The sequence below is a fragment of the Myotis yumanensis genome, unplaced genomic scaffold (genome assembly GCF_028538775.1).
Source record: "Myotis yumanensis isolate MYYU_CA2020_CCGP unplaced genomic scaffold, mMyoYum1.0.hap1 SCAF_1, whole genome shotgun sequence".
Classification (NCBI taxonomy): domain Eukaryota; kingdom Metazoa; phylum Chordata; class Mammalia; order Chiroptera; family Vespertilionidae; genus Myotis; species Myotis yumanensis.
The window spans coordinates 239029858-239052147 of record NW_027223752.1 but is presented as its reverse complement, the minus strand read 5'-3'; the positions used below and the strand labels follow the sequence as shown (position 1 = coordinate 239052147).

The following is a 22290-nucleotide window of genomic DNA, read 5'->3' as shown; positions in this document are numbered from 1 at the left end:
CTTCTCTCAAACCCCATCCTGGGGGAGGTAGAGGCTGCTCTGGGACCTCACCCCAACACTTCACCGCCTGGGACCCCAGCGCTGGCTCCTTGTCACATCAGGGAGGGGCTGGGGGCGGCGAGAGCCGGAGAGTCTGGGTAACCTGCCGGCCAGGCCCGGCCCTGGCTGCAGACCCTGCTCCTTCTGCCTCTGAGTCCCCAGCCCATCCTGGGGTCCGGGGCCCTGGGGCAGGGGCTCCCGGAAACCGGTCTCCCCATTTCTGGAGAGTGTGACCAGGAGGGTGCGGTGCTGTGGCTGGTGGCGCTGTGCCCTTTCTGGGGCAGGAAGTCGCTGGGGAAGGAAGAGGATTGAGAAAGAGGACCCCGTGCTCTGGGGAGGATCCGGAGGGCCTGCCCAGCCAGGGTTCCCGCCAGCCGGGCACTGAGGGCAGCGGGGCCGGGGCTATGGGCCCCACTCCGGGCCTCCACGTAGATGCCCCACACCTCACAGATGTGCACCCCTCCCAGTGGTGCAGGCCGTGCCATGTGGGACCCCAGGAGGGCCTTCTGGGGGGGTCAGTGGGCAGCAGGTGGGCGCAGGCCAGCCAGTGCACCAGCTGGGCTCTGAAGGGCCAGGAGCAGCCAGAGAGGCTGGAGGTGGGTCCGGAGCACAGTGGCTGGAGGATGTGCTCCCAGCGCCGTCTGAGTCTGGAGACCCACCCCCTGCAGCCAGCTGTGGCCGAGGAGGCTGGGCAGGGCCTGCAAGAGGGCTGTGTGTGGGGGGGGGTTTAGGGGGGAGCCGGCCAGGGCAGTCAGTGACCCCCACCGAGGGCCTCTGGGCCCAGGGGTGGGAGCTGCTGAGACGGGAACCCGCCTGGCAGTGCCCACCCTGCCCCCACCCCACCCACCAGGCTTCTTTGCTGGCTTCTCTGGCCGGCAGAGCTGTGACCCAGGGTCTCTTCCTGGGGAAGGGGTGTTCCTGCAGCACCCACTGAGCCGCACCTCCTCCCCCCACAGTGCAGGCTGCCCTGCCTGTGGCAGGTCCCTGGCCCCGGGGAGGCCTCTGCTGGCCACGGCAGCCACCTTGTCCCCGGGAGCCTGCGAGGCCACCCGCTGGAGGAGAGCGTTTGCCCGTCCACGGTGGCCCGGTGATGGCCCCCGGCTGAGGGCAGGGCCAGGCGGGCGCCTGGCCTGGGGATCCAGTGATCTAAGACCACTGTGCCAGGCCTCTGGGCCCAGGGGTGGGGAGTGGGGTTGCTGGGTGCACGGGAGAGCCTGGGCCTGGGGGCTCACAAAGGCCTGGGGGCTCACACGGGCCTGGCTGTGGAGGCCAGGGCTCTGGCTGGAGCTGGCCACCCTTTGAGGGAGGGCCCAGCTGGAGCCCCGGGGGCAGTGGGATTGCGCTCCGCCGGAGGCCCTCCTCTCCAGCCCAAACTGGGCTCTGCGATCCCCCAACCGCCTGGGACCCCGAGGGCCACCACCTGCCCTCACTAGGGCGTCAGCGGGTGTCTTGGGGTGACCTGAGCTGGGCCCAAGGCAGGCAGGAGTCTGTCAGGTGGGACAGGGTGAGGTCAGGGAAGGGCACCAGCCAGGAGGGGCCTGGGCTGAGGCTGAGCAGGTGCCCTTGTGCTGCGGCTGGGCCGACGTCTCCGAGCAAGGAGGGAGGGTGGGCCTGTGGGGTGCAGGATCCCCTGGACCACTGGCCTTGGAAAGGGGACAGTGTGCAGGGCAGATGGGACCCCCCCCTCCCGTCTGTCAAGTGCTGGGCACAGATGCACTGGGAGGGGCAGGGGAGGCTGGGAGCTGGGGCCCTTCCCACCAACCCGGGCCCAGGGCCAACCCTTCTCCTCACAGGGCCGGCAAACAATGGGGCAGTGTGAGGGCGCCTGGGACCGGGAGGTCAGCCAGGCCCACAGGGCATGCACGGGGGGGGATGTGCACAGGGGGGTTGGCAAGGGGGGGCGCACACAGTGGGGGGCACGCACAGGGGACTGCGCACAGGGGGGTCCTCAGAGGGGGATACGCACGGGGTGGGGCGTGCACAGTGGGGGTGCGCACAGGAGGGTCCTCAGAGGGGGACACGCACAGGGGGGCGCGCACAGTGGGGGTGCGCACAGGAGCCAGTGGCCATGAGTCATCCTGTCCAGCGCCCAAGCCCAAGGTTCCCAGGCCGGGGAGGAACACGCTGCTCTCGGTTCCCCAGCTTCACGCTGGCTCAGCTGGCCCTCCTTCCCCCTTCGGCCCTCTCTGCTTCTTCCCGGGTCCCCTCTCCGCTCCCTCCCTCCCTCTCGGCCTGTCTCTGCCTCTTGCCTCTGAGAGACAGAGACCCCAGGAGACCCATCCCGAGTGGCTGCTCCCCCAGACCCTGCCCGGCACCCGAGAGCTGCTCTCCAGGCCTGTGGGTGACCCGGGAGGTAGTGGGTGAGAAGACAAGGCCCAGCCCCTCTGTGGGACTGCCTAAGGCCCACCTGAAAGGGACTAAGGAATAAGAAGCAGCCCGAAGCAAGACAAGAAAACACAGTGCCATCCAGTGCAACGCTCAGAGGGTGAGCGTCCATCGACAGGGTCAAAGGAAAACGATGTTTGAAAACAGCTTAACATTCACATTAGTGATAAAAGGGGGAAAGTGGGTTAAAACTGAAGCCCGAATCCTAAAAGGTTGAAGTCAGTGGGAGAAGGAGGTCGCTCTGTATGTAGCCGACCCAGCCTGACCCGGGGCAGGGCCAGCATCAGCCAGAACCTCAGCCCAGACGGTGGGCTCGGTCCTGGGGGCCCCAGCAGCAGGAGCCAGGCTGGGCCAGCCCTCACCACACCGGTCCTGGTGCCCTGTCCTGACCCGGAGCCTGACCCGGTGGGTAAAGTGCCCAGAGCTGTACGGGCTGAGGGCGGCCGAGGTGTGGTGTGAGGGAGGCCACCAAGGCCTGGAGGAGATGAGAGCGATGAGTCATGGAGCAGATGGTGGGGCAGCCGAGGACACTGGCCGCTACAGGGGTCAAGGCCGGTGACCCGGCTGGTCTGCCCTGGGACGCCCTGGACTGGCACCGTGGACAGCAAGTGTCCACGCAGGGTGTGGCGTGGCTGACCTCGGCCTCCGCCCTGGGCTTCTGCGAGGCGCCATGGGGCTGGATCACTCTGGCTGCCTCCTCTACCCGCCCCCCCCACCCCCCAGCACGAGCTGTGTTCCCTGTCACCTCCCCCTGCTGCTGGGATCTGGGCTAAGCAGGGTGCCCTTCACCCCCAGAGACCCTGGGACCCAGCACTAGGCCAAGTGCCCATGGGGAGTGCCGGTGGGCTGCCTCCTGTCCCCAGGACGCTGTGACCAACAAGCCTGGATGGGAGGGCGAGGAGGGGAGGCTCAGGGCGCGTGACTCGCACCAGGTCCCCGTGCGAAGAGGAGAGGCTGGGACTGGAGGCCAGTCCCGAACAGTGCTCAGCGGGGCAGGTGCGGCACCCACCCACACGCAGCAGCCTGGAACGGGCCTGCCTCTGTCCCCCGTGTCTGCAGGCCTGTGCCTCCTCTCACCCTGACCCCAGGCCCTTTGCACAAGCTGCTTCTGATCCAACACTTTTCGTGTGCTCTTCCTGCTTGGCTACCTCACGTGGAAGAGTCCTCCCAGCACCCTGGCGGGTGTGTCACCGTGTCTGGGCGGACCAGCGTCACAAGGGTGTGAGTCAGAGGTGGCTGCCTCCCCAGCAGACGGGGAGCCCGAGCTGGAGGGAGGCCGGCTGGGATCCTGAGGGTAAGGGTGTGGGCTCGCAGGCAGGAGGCAGTGCCCTGATGCCTCCCTCGGCCCGGATACTGGGGACTCAGGGTCAGGGGGCGGGTGGGGGGATGCCGGGTGCAGGAGACAGGCCCCATGGCTCCAGCGCAGCCCCGCCCAGCCCAGTGGTGGGTGACAGCATGCTGTTCTCTGGCCTCGATTTTCTCAGTTGCCCAGTGGGGTTTGGCCACGGCTTTGTAGGAGCCCCATGTCTGTGTGGCGTTTTTCTCCCTCGCTCTGTCCGCACCGCCTAGTGCTGTTCCCAGCCGCTCCTGGGACGGCCTGTGCTCCTGCTGGGGAAACTGAGGCCTGCGCTCTGCTTCGCTGCCAGAGCCTGTTCCAGGGTGAGCCCAGAGCCCCCCGAGGGCGTGGCCGCTGTGAGCAGTGAGCCGGGCCGGGTGGGGCTTGTGCGGTGGCTGCCTCCTCTGAGATGCGGCTGAACAGGCGGCTCTGAGCCAGGAGGGCAGCCTGGCACGCAGTGTGGCTCTGCCCAGAGCCCCTGCCCTCTAGCTGCCCCCGGGCTGGTGGGTGTGCCCCCAGGTGGGAGCACCTGAGAGTAGGCCCTGGGGTCCCCTCTGCCCCTCAGGGCCAGGCCTGGCAGGAAATGGGCGAGGTGGCCTGGGCCCTGGTCACATGGGCAGTGCGGCTGGGTGGCCGTGGCTGCAGCCGCTCAGCCTCAACTTCCTCATCAGGAGCGCAGAGTTCAGCCTTGGGGAGCGGGGACGGGCACCCCTGCCCAGGAGGGCGCCTCCTGCCCCGCCCATCGGCCTGGCCCTCCATCTCGAGATGACTGCAGGCGGGGAAGTGCCGCCTTCACGCCCCTGCCTTGGCCTCAACAGGTGGACACTCTGTCCCCAGGAGGGGCTGGTTGGTGGCAGCCTCTGCCCCTGAGTGGGCCCATCCCAGTCCCGCTGCAGCCGGGAGGCCGGCCGGAACCCAGCCCGCAGGGGTGGGCCCTTGGGCAGCGAGTGCACGGAGGGGCTGGCGCGGTGGGTGTGCGGGAGCCCAGCGGCCGGCCGGGAAGCAGGAGTGGGGCGGCTGGATTTGAGGAGTCCTCTCTCCTTTGGTGCCTGGTCTGGCTCGAGGTCAGCTTGACTCGGACTTCAGAGAAGATGGTCTGTCCCTCTGGGCGTCCGACAGGTGCTGGCCAGGTTTCCGCCCTTGGCCCTTGGGGTCAGCAGCAGGGGCAGCCCCCGCCTGCCCAGGGTGGGGCGGGGCCCTCAGGCTCAGGGAGGGAGCTGGTCCCGGCTCCCCACCTGCTCGGCTCGCGGTCCAGGCTGCGGCCTTGCTTTGTGAGCGAGGACACTGAGGCGGGAGCCCTGGGCCTGGCTGAGGTCCATTGGGGCTCAGAGCTGGGAGCCTGTCATGCAGCCAGAGCCCCCGCTGAGGTGGAGAAGTGGGGTGTTTGGGTCAGATGAATGGTTTGATGAAACAAATGAGCCTCATGAACTGGACCCCATGGAGAGTAGGGGGCGTCCAGCTAGTGGGGGGCCCCATCTGTTCATGCTGCAGGGGGTGCCCAGGGCATGCTGGGCGCACTGCAGGGGGTGGACACGGGGTGGAGCTGGTGCGGGGGAGGGGCAGGTAGCCCACAGACAGACCGGACATGCTTGGGGGTCCTGAGGGGCCGCCCCTCCCAGGGGCCGGAGGGTCCTGCCCACGGGTGGCCGTGCAGGTGGCCGGCCCCAGCCCCGAGCAGCGTGGTCTGACCGGGGCCACGGAAGCAGAAAGGACTGAGCGAGCCGCCGTGGCAAAGGCCTGGCCCCTCACCTCCAGGTGGCCCTTCCCGACTTGGGGTAACACAGCTCAGAACGGGGCCGGGTGGCCGGGAGCGCTGAGGTCCAGACGCTTGAAAGAAGGCTCTTCCTCCCCAATGAGCCTGTGAGGCCGCGTGGCCGATGGCACCCAGCGCCAGGGCCCCGGGGGAACCCTGCCCAATGGCCCCGCTATGTGGTGTTTAGGACAGCGCCTCGCAGGAGCTGTCAGACAAGGAAACGGAGGCCCAGGGTGGGCCACAAGGTTAGAGGAGAATGAGCCAGGCCTGTCCCCAAGGAAGTCCGTGCTCTAACCACTGCCCCATCCTGCTCACCAAGGTTCCTGTGGGTGGGCAGACATGGACTGAGTGCCTCTCGGAGTGGCACCCGGTGTCCCCTGCAGGGTCCGGGGCCTTGGGTGCTAAGCTGGCCCCGGGGTGGGGCAGGGGGCCTCTTTAGGCCGGGGCGGGGCGGGCGGGGTGGGGGGCGGCTGCGCCTGTGCCCCGGGCAGGAACTCGGGGTGGACGGGCCCACACGTCTGCCCTCGGGCGAGCTTTCTTAAGCGGCTGAGAGGTGGAGGCTCATCAGTGTCGCGATGAACTGAACTGTGAATCCTGACCCGCCTCTGCTGCTGTGGTTTGAGGTGGGAGAGGCGCAGGAAAGCGACACCCCAACCCGCCCCCCGACATGGCCTGAGTGGCCCTGGTGCCCAGGACAGGGACCTCAGCCTGGAGGCCCTGCCCAGCCGCCCCCTCCCCCGCACGTGCTGTCCTCCCGGTGAGGCCCCAGCGCTGTCCGAAGCTCCGCGCCCTCGGCCCGGGAGGAGTCGCTCAGCTTGGGAACCTTTGCCGGGGCAGAGGCACCAGGCCTGGGACGGGGAGGCCCGGGTGCTGTGGGGCCGGGGCCTCGGGGATGTGTGGGCGCAGAGCGTGAGCACGGGGGCCCCAGGGGAGAAACCCACCCCTCCCGCAGCTCGGCCTTCGTCCTCGGAAGCCCAGGCCCCTTGGCGGTGGCCACGCGTGCCCGCCTCCTCCTGCGCCTCCTGGAGTCCCTGGGCTGGGGCCGCAGGAGAGGCCGGGGTGCCTGCCCCCATCCTGGTGGCCCTGAGCGGCCCCTGGTGCCTCCTGGAGCCCGGCCACTGCTGTCCTGTGGGCACAGGGACGCTGGCAGCTCCAACGCAGCCGTCCCGGGCGCAGGTGGGCCTGGGCGCAGCCTCGCTGCCAATCAGTTCTTGTTGGGGGTCAAGTGGGCTGCAAAGCCACAGTTCTTTTATTTTTTATTGATTTCAGAGCGGAAGGGAGAGAAAAGCATCAACGATGAGAGAATCAGTGATCAGCTGCCTCCTGCACACCCCCTACTGGGGAGGGAGCCCCGAAACGGGGGAACTGAACTGCGACCTGGTTTATAGGTCATCAACTCAGCCACGGAGCCGCATGGCGTGGGCCAGCCACAGTTCCTCAGCCTGGCTCTGAGCAAGGTCCAGGCCCGGGCTGGTCATGGCCATGTCGGCGGTTTGGCCACGTGTGCGGACATGACTCTGAACCCATTGCCCACCACTGGCCTGCCTCGGCCGTGGCGAGGCTGGTGGGCAGGGCTGTGCCTTCAACTTGGAGATTTCCGGGGGAAGGTGAGATTCTAGGTGATGAGGGAGCGTTTGTTGGGGAGGATGAGGTTTCCAGGGGGAGACCACTGTGGTCTGCGAGACAGGGCCCGGGGTGGGGAGCGGGAGCCAGACCCCACACTCGCCTGAGCCAAGGAAGGGCTGGCCAGGGTGCGTGAGCAAGAGCGGTGGGCGCGGGCCTGCACGGCCTCGCCCGTGCCCGGGAGGGTGCCTGGTGAGCCAGGCCTGACAGAGCTGTGCACACGGGGAGGCCGGGGTGCACACCAGCTGGGAGCAGATGCTCACCGTCGTCAGGAAAAGCGTGGCGAGTCCTGGGGCCGAGTTTCCCACGGCTGCTGCCAGAAGTGCCGCAGCCGGGGGCTTACACAACCATCCACCTCTCCTCTGTTCTGGAGGCCAGAGGTCAAAGTCACGTGTAGGCGGGGCCACACTCCGTCCTTCGGCCACTTCCTCCGGCCAGGCCGGCAGCCCCGCTCCCTGGGCCCGTGGCCGCATCGCTCCAGTCGCTGCCTCTGTCTTCACGTGGCGTCTCCTCAGTGTACCCTCTGCTTCCTCCAGGGATCCGTGTCCCTGGGCTTAGGGCCCATCTGGCTGATCCAGGATGAGGTCCTGAAGTCCATGCCGCATGCAAACCCGGGCAGGTGTGGGCAGGACCAGCAGCGCCCGGCGCTCGCCTGGCTCCGGAGCAGGCGGGACCCTGAGCCCCGAGTGAAGCTCCCCCCCGCTTTTTTCAGACTGACCCTTGGCCCCTGCCCGGCCCTGCTGGCTCCCACCCACCCTGGTGAGTGTCCTGCATGTGGCGTGGCAGGGCGGCCCTGACACTTTGAGCTCCGGCCCTTGGGGTAAGGGAGGGTGGAGTGGGAGACCTCAGCGATGCTCCAGCCCCACCTGACTTCCGGCTCTGTGTCAAGGCCAGGGAGCTGCCCTCATGGCGGGCGGGTGGTCCAGTGGGTAGTGCTGCCTCGGAGCTGGGAGGGTGCGTGGAGAAACAGGCCCGAGAGGAAGGGTCTGGGGGGAAAGGGCCCCCCCGAGTCTGGGCCCCTCAGGGACCCCTGTTCCTCTGCTCTGGGCCGTGGCCACTCAGTCCCAGTGTCCGAGGAGCCAGCAGCGTGGTGGCCCCTGGAGGTGTGGACCGGCTCCCACACAGGCTGCGGTGGCTCTCTCTCAGCCAGGGCCTGGCCTGGCTGAGAACCGGTGTCTTGGTCCTTTGGTGTCAAAGGGCAGAGCGGTGACCACCCCCGTGTGGCCTCGGAGGGCAGAGCTGGGCACTGGTGCTCGGGTGGTGGGAGGAGCGTGCTGGCAGGTAGCGAGCTCCCCGCGGGCCGGGGGGTGAGGGTGAGCACCGGCTCCTGGCAGGGGTTCTCGGGCCAAGGAGGCTGGGGCTTAGGAGGTGGTGCTGGGAGAAGCCACGTCACGGGGAGGCCGGGGCCTGCGGGAGCGCCTCCCAGGGGACGGGACGCAGCTGGCCCCCCGGGGCCGGAGGGCTGCGGTCTCTGACCACAGGGGCCGGAAGCCGGGCCACTCCAGCCCCGCGGGGAGCAGCCGGGCCGGCCTGGGTCTCAGGGGCCTCAGGGCTCCGCGGGCGGGAGGCAGGAAGTGCGGCTGCGACCGGCTGCCCAGGGACGGCAACAGGAAGTCCCAGAGGGGGAGCGGCCTGGAGGCCACAGGCCCCAGAGGCAGCCGCGCTGTCAGCAGGGCCCGGGCAGCGCCGGGCAGCAGGCCTCGCCGCGGGGAGATGCGGGCCCCGGCCCACGGCCCCTGAGCCCCATGGCCTCCCGGGGCCCCAGGACGCCTGCCCCCCACCCGTCGCCAGACAGGAGAGCCATGTGCTGGCTCAGTGCCTTCAGGTCAGTGGGGGGCCTGCGATCGGGTGGGAGTGGGGGGGGCGAGGAGGTGCCGCCAGCGCCTGGGGAGGCCCAAGGGAGCCTGAGGGGAGCAGGGAGGGGGCACTGGGCCGGCTCTGGGCACACAGCGGGCAGCTGGCAGGGAGGCCGGGCCAGCACACCTGGTGGGGCTGAGCCTGCCCACAGCACAGCCTCCCGGGGGCAGCCGTGGCCTTTGGGACCTGTGTGCACACATTGGGTGTGAGTGTGAGAGTGTTGTGAGTGTGATGGTGTGTGAGTGAGTGTGTGAGTGTGATAGTGTGATAGTGTGAGTGAGTGTGTGAGTGTCTGAGTATATGAGTGAGTGTGTGAGTGTTGTGAATGTGATGGTGTGAGAGTGTGAGTGTGTGAGAGTGTGTTATGGTGTGAGTGTGAGAGTGTGAGTGTGAGAGCATTGTGAGTGTGATGGTATGAGAATGTGAGTGAGTGTGAGTGTGTGAGAGCGTTGTGAGTTGTGATGGTGTGAGAGTGTGAGTGTGAGTGTGTGTTATGGTGTGTGAGAGTGCGTGTGTGAGAGCATGGTGAGTGTGGTGGGGTGAGAGTGAGATTGTGAGTGTGATGGTGTGTGTGTGATGGTGTGAGAGTGAGCATGTGAGTGTGTGAGAGCATGGTGAGTGTGATGGTATGAGAGAGTGAGTGTGAGTGTGTGTCTGAGTGAGCGTGTGAGTGTGTGAGAGCATGGTGAGTGTGATGGTATGAGAGTGTGAGTGTGAGTGTGTGTCTGAGTGAGCGTGTGAGTGTGTGAGAGCATGGTGAGTGTGATGGTATGAGAGTGTGAGTGTGAGTGTGTGTCTGAGTGAGCGTGTGAGTGAGCCATGCTCCGAGGGTTCGGACGAGGTGTGGGGGCCCCCGGCTGCCAGCCGGGCCCTGTGCTCGGGGCCTCCAGGCGGGGGCTTTCCTTGTGGCCTGGTTGGCACCCTCCCTCTGACGTGGCTGCTCACCGCCTTCATCGAAGATTTTTGTTTTGATTCTTTTATGGAGAAGGATTCCGGGAAGAGGAAGGGGAAGGAGAAACCGAAAGGCAAGCCCAAACGAGCGGGTGTGAGGCGCCAGGTCCCCCCGCAGCTGCCAGCCCTCCGCCCCTGTGCCCTGTGCCAGGCTGGGGGAGTGGCTGCTCCAGGCGGCGTGAGCGCCCCACCATTTACTGGCTGTGGGTCTTCTCTGACCCTTGGAGTCTTCATCAGTGACGTGGGGTGACGCTGGTTCATACCTCAGAGGAAGTTGGGATGGTGACATGAGGTGCCCATGGCGAGGGCCCCGTGCCCCTGGTGGGTCCCGAGCCTCTCCTGGCCTCAGTGTCCTGGTCTGTAAAGTGGGAGTAAGGCGCCGAGCCTGGGGTGTCATGAGCTGTCAGGCTGGCCTTGGTGCTGCGCGTTGCAGGGCTGGGGGGTGGTGGTGAGGGTTTGGCAAGGCCCACACTCCTGCCCAGGGCACAGGGCCACGCCCGGAGGCTCCTGCCAGCCCGGGTGGCTGTGGTGTAGCCATGCAAGCCAGTGAGCCAGTGGGCACGAGCAAGCGTGAGTGTGTAAGAATGCATGTGAGTGTGCATGCACGTTTGAATGAGGTGCACCTATGTATGTGTGTGTATGGACCAGTACGTGAACATGTGTGAGTGGGTGTTACATGTGCATGTATATGTGTGAGTGGGTGTTACTGAGAATGCGTGTGCGCCCTGGTGTGAGCGTGAATGTATAAGGGCACATGTGCGATGAGGAAGTGTGCGTGGGTGTGAGTGTGTGAATGAGTGTGTTGGGGACCTGTGGCTCCCACACACTGGCCAGCCCGTCACCACTGACAGGAACTCCCTGACACTGTGGTCACACGGCGCCAGTCCCTCGCCATGTTTGGGGGCATGTCTGCAGGTCCTGCAGGAGCCCAGCCCTCCGGGGACCCCACTTCACTCTCACGCACGGCTCACACCGTGCACACGCGCACACACAGGACCTCCTGTGGAGCGTGCTGTCCGTGGCACGTGGCCATGTGGGCCGCAGCGCCCAGCTCCCAGGCGGCCTGCGCACAGCCCCCACCAGCCCGACTTCCTGGAACTCGCTGTGGCTGTGACGGAGAGCTCCACCGCCTGCTGTCCCCACCCCTGCACCTCGGCCTCGGGTCCCCGAGACCAATCTCAGCTTCGAGGGGGGCGTGAGCCCAGGAGCAGGGCCCGAGAGTGCCCGGTGCCAGGTGCCTCTCCCAGGGCGCACACCTGCAGACGCCCAGCGGCACCACCTGGCCACCGGCCCCGGCTGCGCGTCTCCAGAGCCCTGTCCAGGCGGCCGCTCGAGCTGCGGGAACAGAGCGCCCTGCACCACAAGCTGGGCAGCTGCCAGCTCACAGGGTGGCCTGGGGCACCACTGGGGTGTCTCCCCTAGAGAAGGGGGCTGAGGTTTCCTATGGGGGCCCCGGGGGTGAATGGAGTTTAACTGTCAGGTCACTGGGGCTGGGGGGAGGCCACGGGCCATGAGAGAGGCAGCCCGGGGGCCAGGCCGCCAGGACGATGGGTGACCCTGGGGCCTCCCCGCCACTTTCTCGGGCTCCGATGGGGTCTGAGCTGGGCTGAAAGTCCCCCCAAAGCTTTGGTCACTATGGCCACCATGGCCTGCTGTCACCCTCACTCTCAGCCACCGCTTCACCCGTTCACTCCAGCCTGGCCTGGCACCGGCTTTCCGGTCAGCTGCCCGCCAGCCCAGCTCAACCTCGGGTGCAGGGCAGGGCCGGTGGCGGCCAGAGGATGTGTGATGTCAGGATGGGCTTCCCTGTGGACAGTCCGTCCTTGGGAGAGGGGCTGCAGATGTCGGCATCTGTCCTGAAGCAGGGACACTCCGGGGTGTGTGTGAAGATGGACACAGCCTGGCCCTGTCACTGCCCATCCAAGGCCAGTCAGTGGCCACCTGGAGCCCTCAGCATGCCCAGGGAGGGACGGTGGCCAGTGAGAATGGAGGACTCCCCCCAACTCCCCCCAGATGAGGAGCAGGAGCGAGGGCACCATCTGTCCCCACAGCAGCTGCCCCGTCCCCTTACAGGCCGGGAGGGTGCGACACGCCCGGCGGGGCTCTGTTTGGGGTTCCTGCGCCTCCCACACAACCGCAGTCCCCACACCCGCCAGGTGGACACCCTCCGCCTGCTTTGGGGCTCCCCGGGTGCCCCTGTGTGCCGGGCCTGAGCTGGTGAGGATGGGGTGGACAGTGACGACCCGTGTGGTCAGTGTTGGGAGGGGCCGTGCAGCCCCGTGAGGGACACAGGACCCCGCAGAGGTCAGAGAAGGCTGCCTGAGGAGGGCGCTGGACCTGAGCTCGTTTCTGGGTTGTTCTCGTGCTACTGTCTAGACAGGGGTGGGCAAACTTTTTGACTCAAGGGCCACAGTGGGTTCTTAAACTGGACCGGAGGGCCAGAACAAAAGCATGGATGGAGTGTGTCAACGTAAAAAAACCATTGAAACCTGTAAAGAATTTTTGTGAGTTTATTTGAGCCAAACTGTCGACATAGGCAGGGAAGGAGAACCTCAATGAATTGAGATAGTGCTCTGGAGAATGGCAGGGTTACATCTGTATTTATACATGAAATTCACTGGTGACAGATTTAAGGAGGTGGGATTAAGCGAAGCCAGGAAACCTCTGTGATAGGATAAAAAGTAAAATGATGGACACACACTTAGGTGGGTGCAGGAACAATGAACATGATGATGAAGGGATTTGTGGTCTCTGTCCTGGGACCCAGCACACCTGGTTGTGCCCCAGGGGCTCCATTAAAAGGGAAGTCACAAGTTACCCAGACACTTCAAGGGTGTGTTCTCATAGATGCAAAAAGACAGATAGGCTCAGTTACGGTAAAGGTTGACCTTATCAGTGAAGATATCGGCTTAGGACGTAACTGCCCACCATACCTGCTTTAGTTAAGGTTTAATTTCAGACCATCCTTTGTGGTGACTTTAGGTCTCCGAGTCTGCAAAATTGCCATGCAGGCCTCTCCTGAGCTTGTCAGGTCAGCATGTGGCCCCTTTCGTCCACAAGTGTTTGTGTGAACTAATATAAATCCAAAGTAAACATCATTACATAAAAGGGTACGGTCTTTTTTTTTTTTTTTTTTAGTTTTATTCATTTCAAACGGGCCAGGTCCGGCCCACGGGCCGTAGTTTGCCCACGGCTGGAATACGACCGATTTGTGTGTGTTGGTCTTTAGCCAGTCCCCCAGCTGAGCCCGTTTTAGTTCTATTTTAGTTCTTTTTTTTTTTTTACCTGGGCATATTCAATATTTTATTTTTTTTAAATTAAATCTTTATTGTTCAGATTACATTTGTTCCTCTTTTTTTCCCCCCCATGACTCCCCTCCTCCCAGTTCCCGCCCCACCCTCCGCCCTCACTCCCCACCCACTGTCCTCATCCATAGGTGCACGATTTTTGTCCAGTCTCTTCCCGCATCTCCCATTCCCCTTTCCCCCCCAAGAATAGTCAGTCCATTCCCTTTCTATGTCCCTGATTCATTATAATCGCCAGTTCATTCTGTTCATCAGATTATTTATTCACTTGATTCTTAGATTCACTTGTTGATAGATGCATGTTTGTTGTTCATAATTTGTATCTTTACCTTTTTCTTCTTCCTCTTCTTAAAGGATACCTTTCAGCATTTCGTATAATACTGGTTTAGTGGTGATGAACTCCTTTAGCTTTTCCTTATCTGTGAAGCTCTTTATCTGACCTTCAATTCTGAATGATAGCTTTGCTGGATAAAGTAATCTTGGTTGTAGGTTCTTGGTATTCATCACTTTGAATATTTCTTGCCACTCCCTTCTGGCCTGCAAAGTTTCTGTTGAGAAATCAGCTGACAGTCGTATGGGTATTCCCTTGTAGGTAATTGAGTCTCTTTCTCTTGCTGCTTTTAAGATTCTCTCTTTGTCTTTTGCTCTTGGCATTTTAATTATGATGTGTCTTCGTGTGGTCCTCTTTGGATTCCTTTTGTTTGGGATTCTCTGCGTTTCTTGGACCTGTAAGTCCATTTCTTTCACCAGGTGGGGGAAGTTTTCTGCCATTATTTCTTCAAATAGGTTTTCAATATCTTGCTGTCTCTCATCTTCTGGCACCCCTATAATTCTGATGTTTGTAGGCTTGAAGCTGCCCCAGAGGCTCCTTACACTATCTTCGTATTTTCAGATTCTTTTTTCATTTTGCTTTTTCAGTTGGGTATTCTTTGCTTCTTCGCATTTCAAATCTTTGACTTGATTCTTGTGCTCCTCTGGTCTGCTATTGGGTGTCTGTATAATATTCTTTATTTCAGTCAGTGTATGCTTAATTTCTAGTTGGTTCTTTATCACAGCATCAAGGGTCTCATTAGATTTCGTGAGGCTCTCATCAAGTTTATTGGCAGCTTCTAGCACATTATTGAAAGCCCTCAAAATTGCGTTTTTTAGCTCTATATCCTCCATTTCTGTCATGTTTTTTTGTCTCCACATTTTTTATGCTTTCTTGGTGCACCCCCTTGTGGTCTTTGTGCTCAGTCTTGTTCTAGTTAAGCCTTGATTGTTGTAATTAATACTAGAGGGATTTGACCACCAGGCCGACTGGCTGTGAGAATCAGCTGTGGGAAAACTTCTGTCCTCTGGGGAGGTGCTAATCTAGCCTTTGCCTGAGGCTATCCAGCAAATAGCTCTGCGCAGGGCTTGGGCGGGGCGTGTCGCACAGGATCAACAGGGCGGGCGGAGGGAGCAGTTATGGCTGCTCTCAGTCCCGTTCCCAGAGGCTCTGCTTCTCAGAACCCCAGCAACCGCTGCAGACCTCGGAGAGAAAGCTGCCCTCACGTTACAACTGATGCCAGATAATCCCGCCTCTCCCATTTGAGTCTGAGTCCCTAGAGACTTCCCTTTTGCGTGCATCTCCACACCTATGTATTTTCCACACTTCGCCGCCTCTGAGCCTCGGTATGCTGTTGTCTTTCCTTCTAGTTGAAGAGTCTCTCCTCAGCCAGCCTTCCTGTGGTTCTGGGTGATGTCCGTTCCGTCTTTTAGTTGTATTTTTTTTTTTTATATATTTTATTGATTTTTTACAGAGAGGAAGGGAGAGGGATAGAGAGTTAGAAACATTGATCAGCTGCCTCCTGCACATCCCCCACTGGGGATGCGCCCGCAACCCAGGCACATGCCCCTGACCGGAATCGAACCCGGGACCCTTCAGTCCGCAGGCCGATGCTTATCCACTGAGCCAAACCGGTTTTGGCTAGTTGTATTTTTGAAGTGGTTGTTTGCGGCAGCAGTCTCCGGTGTTTACCTATGCCGCCATCTTCCTATTTTAGTTCTAATCGTTTTTCAGTGGGCTCCTTGGAATTTTCTACACGCGAACATCTAGTCTGTGAAGTTTACCTTCTTCCTCTCAGGTCGGGATGTGTTCCATTGTTCTTGCCTAATCGAACCGGCTAGAGCCTCCAGGGCCAGGTTAAGGGGCAGGGAGGAGGGCAGTCCCTGCCTGTCCCTGCCTGTCCCTGCCTTAGGGCAGAGCCTTAGGGCAGAGCCTGCGCCTGTGGGGCTGAGTGGGGTGAGCGGGTGCTCCCAGCGCCTGGCCGCCTGGAGGAAGTTCCCTCCTGGCCTGAGTTTGTGGAGTGGTGTGCTCATCCTGAAAGGATTGTCCAAGTTCGTCAAATGCTTTGTTTCCTGAGACGATCAGGTGGCTTTCCTCCTTTATTCGATCGATCCGATTGATCGGACCTGTCACCCTCGCTGACTGTGAGACCGCCCCCGCCCTTCCTCTGGGGGCCTCTTGGCGGGCAGAGCCCCTGGCTGGCGCTGGGGGACTTCTGTGTCCACGGCCCTCGGAGCATGGCCCGCAGGTTCCGCTCCGGTGGTGCATCTCAGCTTGGTGTCGGGGGACTGCTGGCTCCGAAAACGAGCCCCCCTGTTTGCCAGTTTCGGGGGGATCGGAGTTTATTTAAGCCGGTGGCACTCCAGGCAGCGGGAACTGGCGGAGGCCCGAGGAGGCCGGCGGGCTTGGCAGCAGGAGCCATGGGCCGGGCTGGACAGGCCACCGGGGGTGGAGCGGGGTTGCGGGGGAGGTGAGGGGGAGGAAGCCGTGGGAGAGGCCCTCGGGCGGGAGCCGGGAGGGCAGGTGGGCTTGGGGAGGCCCAGGAGGTTCCGAACAGGGCAGGGAAGGGAGCGGTGTGGGCCCTCGGGGCAGGGTGGTGCGGGGCAAGGGCGGGGCGGGGGCGGGGCGGTGTGGGGGGCGGGGCAGGGCGGTGTGGGGGGCGGGGCAAGGGCGGTGCGGGGGCGGTTGGGGGGGCGGGGCAGGGCGGTGCGGGAGGGCGGGGCAGGGGTGGTGCGGGGCAGGGCAAGGGCGGTGCGGGGGGCAGGGGCGGTGCGGGGCAGGGGCGGTGCGGGGCAGGGGCGGTGCGGGGGGCGGGGCAGGGCGGTGCGTGGGGCGGGTCAGGGCGGTGCGGGGCAGGGCAAGGGCGGTGCGGGGCAGGGGCGGTGCGGGGGGCGGGGCAGGGCGGTGCGTGGGGCGGGTCAGGGCGGTGTGGGGGGCAGGGCAAGGGCGGTGCGGGGCAGGGGCGGTGCGGGGGGCGGGTCAGGGCGGTGCGTGGGGCGGGTCAGGGCGGTGCGGGGGGCGGTGCGTGGGGCGGGGCAAGGGCGGTGCGGGGGGCGGGTCAGGGCGGTGCGGGGGGGCGGGGCAGGGGTGGTGTGGGGCAGGGCGGTGCGGGGGGCGGGTCAGGGCGGTGCGGGGGACGGGTCAGGGCGGTGCGGGGGGCGGTGCGGGGCAGGGCGGTGCGGGGGCGGGTCCCCACCTGCCCGCGAGCTCTCCCTCCCCGCGGGGCGGAGCCAGCAGCGCGGGGCCGGACGCGGCAGCATGGCGGGTGCGGGGCTCCGGCCGCGGAGCTGGGGTCCGCGGGAGCCGAGCGCCTGGGGCCAGGCGGCGGGGAAGCCCAGCCCGGGGCCGTGTCGGTGCGCGCGGGGTCGGGGGTCCGGTCCCCGGAAGCCGGCCGTGCCCGCCGCGTGGACGCCGTGAGTACCGGCCAGGCTTCCTGCGAGAACAAAGGCGGGCGCGGGGCGCGGGGCGCGGGGCGCGGGGCGCGGGGCGCGGGCCCCTCTCCCACCCGCCGGGCTGGTCCCGGGCCGGGGCGCGGAGGGGCGGTGCCCGCCTTTGTTCGCAGCCTCGGCGGTTGGGTCCCGGCCGCAGGGATTGGCTTCGGGGCGAGGCCGCCGCCGGCCGGGTGGGCGATCGAGGCCGCGGGGCAGCCCGGGCGGCGCGGGGAGCCCCCACCGGGGCGCTGCTCTTCCTGGGCGCAGTGGCTGTGTTTTGGGGGGCGGGGCTGAGGTGAGGAAGGCCCCGCGGCCGGTCTCGGTCCGGTCCGTCCTTAGCGGCCCCTCTGCTGAGCACAGCACACGCCTCCTCCAGCTCCACGGGCCCGGGGGCGGGGTGGGGTGGGCGGGGGGGGTGTGGGGGGGGGTGGGGGTGTGGGGTGGGATGGGGGGGTGGTAGGGTATTGGGGGGGTGGCGGGACGTGGTGCCCCGCCGCCGGGACCGGCCTGGGTCCTGAAGGAGCAGCAGGAGGCGCGGGAGAGGGGAGCGGAGCCAGAGTGAGAACAGCCCGCGGGCGGGGAGCCTGGACACGGGAACAGGGGCGGGGAAGCCTGTTCCGCGGGCCACGGGGCAGTTACAACGTCCCTGCGGGCCGCGCAGAGTCACCACTGAAAGCCAGCCGCCTTCGGCCAAACAGCGATGACCTCCCCAACGCCCTGGCAGGGCCAGGCCCGTGATCTCACTGGACCTACGGGCCTGAGGGCTGGCCGGCCCCGCCCTGCCCCAGACTCTCACCCTGCTCCTGTGTTACCGGGAGTGAAGGGACCTGGTTCTTGTCTTGAGGGAAACACTTCAATCAAGAGACAAAGTGTAGCCCCAGCCGGTGCGTCTCAGTGGGTAGTGTCCGCCCTCAGACTGAAGGGTCCCAGGTTCCGTTCTGGTTAAGGGCACGAACCTTGCTTGCAGGCTGGATGCGCGTGCCCTGGCCCGGGCGCGTGCGGAAGACAACCCATCGATGTGCCAGGCCGATGTCTCTCTGTGTTTCTACACCTCCCTTCCACTCTAGAGCAGCGGTCGCCAACCTGTCGGACCTCATGGACCACCAGTGGTCCGCAGACCACCCACCGGGTGGCGACCGCTGCTCTAAAAGATCAGTGAGGGGAAAAGCAGCAAGAATTGGACCGATGCCCTGGCTGGTTTGGCTCAGTGGATAGAGCATCGGCCTGCGGACTGAAGGGTCCTCGCAGGTTCAATTCCGGTCAAGGGCACCTACCCACGTTTCGGGCTTGATCCCCGGGGGGGGGGGGGGGGGGGGGGGGTGTGCAGGAGGCAGCCAACCAATGGTTCTCTCTCATCATTGATGTTTCTCTCTCTCTCTCCCTCTCCCTTCCTCTCTGACATCAATATATATGTATGTATATGTACATGTGTATGTGTATGTATGTGTGTGAGTATATATATGTATATGTACATGTGTATGTGTATGTATGTGTGTGAGTATATATATGTATATGTACATGTGTATGTGTATGTATGTGTGTGAGTATATATATATAAAGAACTTACTGACTGCTGCAAAAATGTACTTAGGACAGTAAAACAAGGAAGGGCATGGAAGAAGCAACAGGAGGCAGCCCAGCCCGGGCTCACTGGGAAGTCAGAAGAGGGGCCTTGCACACAGGGTCAGGGGGTGAGCCCCAGCTGCTACTGCGCATGGCTCCCCCGGTTGCAGGTCTTGTGGGGACCTTAGAGGGAAGAATGTGACAGGGAACGGTGTGTGTGTGTCCTCAGGGACTTCCTTGGCCCTGAGCTATCCCCTCTTGCTGGGAGAATCTTAGGGGAGGTCTCAGGGAGGGTCTGCTGGAATACCATCAGCCCTGCAGGGGTGCTCTTTCTGGGTCATGGTCTCCGCTAATTGGTCGGCTCCAGGGCAGGGTCATTACTCAATGCCGCTGGTCCTGAGGCAGCCACGGTGTCACTTGTCTGGTTTTGCTGCTTTCCTGGGCCTGGAGCTGACTTACAACCGAGGCCCAGATGTTATCTTGAGGGAGGGAAAGGTCAGGGGTCCACACAGCCTGACCAGTGATCAGCTAGGGGAGGAAAGGCTTGTTTTCCCAGTTCTGCCCCCTGCTGGGCATCTGGGGCTTTCTGCCCTGGTGTGGTCTGTACCTGGCCCATCGTCCTTGCTCTGCTCATGTCTGTTTATAACACCTGGGACCATGTACTGTGTGGTCCCTGCGGGAGTGAGGGTGTGCTGTGTGCCAGGCTGCGTCTGCACTGTCCTCCCATTTTACAGCCCCAGCAAAGGAGGCTTAGGGATCCCCTGGAAGGGTGGGCCAGGACAGGAACCTGGGTTGCCTGACCCAGGAGCTGGGGGCTGGTAGCTACCTGCTTTTCTGCTTCCTGGTCAGGGCGCGAAGGGAAGGATGGACAGTCCCTGGCCGGGTAGCTCAGTGGTTAGAGTGTGGTCCTGATATGCTGAGGTTGTGGGTTAGATCCCTGGTCAGGGCATTTACAAGAATCAAATAATGAATGAATGCATAACTAAGTAGAACAACAAATCGATATTTCTTTCTCTCTCTTTCCCCCTTTCTCTCTTTCTAAAATCAATAATAAAACAAAAATAATAAGAAAAAAAGAAAGGGATAGACAGAAGCCAGCTAAGGGCAGGTAGGAGTGGAGGGTGGGGTATCTAGGAGCCATGTCCCTCCCTGCTGAAGGTCGGAGCTGGTGTAGAGGGTGCCCTGGGCCTGCCCCAGCCCCGAACCTCTTTAACTCCCTCCTTCAGGCTGTGACTCAACACCTCCTCCTGGGAGCCCTCCCTGAATCTCCTGTCTAGGGCAGGGCCCTTATGACTCACCTGGGACTTGTCCTCGGGTGGTTATGGCCTGAGGCCTGACTTTCCTGGGCTGGTGGTTTCCTGAATTCATTCCCTGCTGTCCTCAGCCTCCAGGGGCCTTGAGCTCAGTAAGCAAGAGCTGAGTGAACCAGTGACGATGAAAGAGCACCCTCAGCTCTCAGGGTCCCTGGGTGCCCGGTATGTGGCCGGATGGACCAGGGGCTGACCAAGCGGCCCAGGCGCCCTGTCTCCGGGGTCCCCCCCCCTGGAAGCCTGGGCCTTCGGAAGGCAGCCACTCACCCTCCTGCCCTGAGCCTTCACGCGGCCTCAGGACCTTGGTGGTCCCCACCCCTGGCTGAGACATCTCTGCTGTCATTGCAGCTTCATGGCGGCCGAGGAGATGCACTGGCCTGTCCCCATGAAGGCCATCGGGGCCCAGAACCTGCTGACCATGCCCGGGGGCGTGGCCAAGGCCGGCTACCTGCACAAGAAGGGCGGTACCCAGCTGCAGCTGCTCAAATGTGAGTCCCTGTGGTGGGAGCGGTGGGGGGACGCGGGGCAGAGCTGAGCCTCCAGTTCCTTCCGTGGGGGCCGCCAGGGTTCCCCTCCCTCCCCGAGGTGGCCGCTGGCAGGCCTGGGAGGGGCGGAGGTGGTGCAGAGCTAGGGTCCTTGGTGACGGTGCCGGCCACCTGGTCAGGCTGAGCCCGCGCCCTGGGCAGTGGGTGTTCCGGGACTTGGCTGGTCACCGGGTTAGAAATGACCGCACATGCCAAGCCGAGACTCTCGAGCTGCGTGAAAGTGGGGGCTGGGCCCTGGGACCCCAGCTGGGAGGGGAGCCCTGGGCCTGCGAGATGCCACTTGTCCAGGCGCTGCCCATCCCTCTGAGTGCTGCCTGGTCGTGGTGCCCCAGGCTGGGCACCCGCTGGCCTGCCGTCTTTGGACAGGGTGCCTGCGAGGGCGCGTGGGGCTGCTTGGGATGGGGCAGCGGAGAGGGGGTCTCAGCGGGGCTGACGGCTCAGCCTGGGGTCGGAGCCACACTCAGGGCTTCTGTGCCTCCTCCTCTTTGCCCCTCCCTTGCTGTGCCAGCCTGGGCTGGAGGGAACCTTCCGGCAGCCCGCAGCTCCCAGCAAGGCGGCTGGGCCTCCCCGGTCCTCTGGCCCTGCTCTGCCCGTCCTGGAGCCAGCCTCACAGCCCTGGTCCGCACAGCCAGTGCCCACACCTCCCTGCCCGGGGCCGGCCATCATGCCCACGACTGTGTCCCCGTTTGACCCCATTCTGGACTCCTGGGGAGGGGCCCGCATGCCAGCCCAGCTCCTTGCCCTTCCAGTCCGTGGGTTCAGAGCCTGGTCCAGTCGCCCCTGGCCCCTGGGGAGGGCCCCCAGAGTGGGGTCTGCCCAGTGGCCCCAGCTCACCCGCACCTCGCCCGCTGCCCACAGGGCCTCTGCGCTTTGTCATCATCCACAAGCGATGCATCTACTACTTCAAGACCAGCACCTCCGCCTCCCCGCAGGGCGCCTTCTCCCTCAGCGGCTACAACCGGTGAGTGCCCGCCTGCTGCTGGCCCTGCTCCCCAACCCAGCTCCCCTGCCCTGCCCCCCGCGACCTGCTCCCCCCTGATCTGCTCCCCCCTACCCCTACCCACCCCACTTGTCCCCCGCCTAACCTGCTCCCCCTGACTCGGTTTCCTCCTGACCTGCTCCCCCCTGCCCCTGCTCCCCCCTGACCTGCTCCCCCAGCCCCACAACAGAACTCTGGCTGGACCTGCCCCTTGTTCCCGCCAGACTCTACCCAGATGGCTCAGGTCTCCCTACCCCTGGGCACCACGCCCAGCCTCGCCCTCCTCACAGTCAGCCTCAGGCTGTGTAAGGCCTGATGAGGCTGGAGCAGCAGGCCTCAGGCCTTGGGGTTGGGACAGCTGCTCTCCAGAGTCCCCATTCGGCCGGCTGCCCGGCGACTCCTGCCTCCTCCCTCGCTGCCCCCTTACCCACAGCCTCTGTTCCCTCCAAAGAGTCAAGCGGAGCCTGTCCCAGACTCTGTCCCAGGCCACCCTGGCTCCAGGGGCCTCCCAGGCTGGGGCCAGCTCCCTGCTGCCCCTCTGCTGTGGGCTGGGTCCGTCCGGCTGGGGCCATGAGCCTGCCCTCAAGGGGCTCCTAAGCTAATGGACAGGCGAACACTGGCCAGAGCCCTCTGTGTGGGAGTGACATGCTGTAGTGTGCAGCCCGGACCCTCTGGGTGGGAGTGACATGCTGTAGTGAGCAGCCCGGACCCTCTGGGTGGGAGTGACATGCTGTAGTGAGCAGCCCGGACCCTCTGGGTGGGAGTGACATGCTGTAGTGTGCAGCCCGGACCCTCTGGGTGGGAGTGACATGCTGTAGTGTGCAGCCCGGACCCTCTGGGTGGGAGTGACATGCTGTAGTGTGCAGCCCGGACCCTCTGGGTGGGAGTGACATGCTGTAGTGT

The 22290-nt window shown here is 63.9% G+C and overlaps 1 protein-coding gene across 3 annotated transcripts in view; it reads left to right on the top strand.

Moving 5' to 3' along the window:
• Positions 1 to 22290, top strand: part of SH3BP2 (SH3 domain binding protein 2) — a 35633-nt gene that overhangs the window by 4019 nt on the left and 9324 nt on the right. Inside the window, exons 1-3 of one of the 3 annotated variants that reach the window (XM_070400281.1) lie at positions 8586 to 8961; positions 20212 to 20351; positions 21267 to 21369. In XM_070400281.1, the coding sequence (XP_070256382.1) occupies positions 8882 to 8961; positions 20212 to 20351; positions 21267 to 21369 (323 nt within the window). In that variant the 5' untranslated portion in view covers positions 8586 to 8881. Of the gene's footprint in view, positions 1 to 8585; positions 8962 to 16817; positions 16973 to 20211; positions 20352 to 21266; positions 21370 to 22290 lie in introns of those variants that run through there. The other 2 variants (XM_070400271.1, XM_070400288.1) reach the window with 2 other exon arrangements.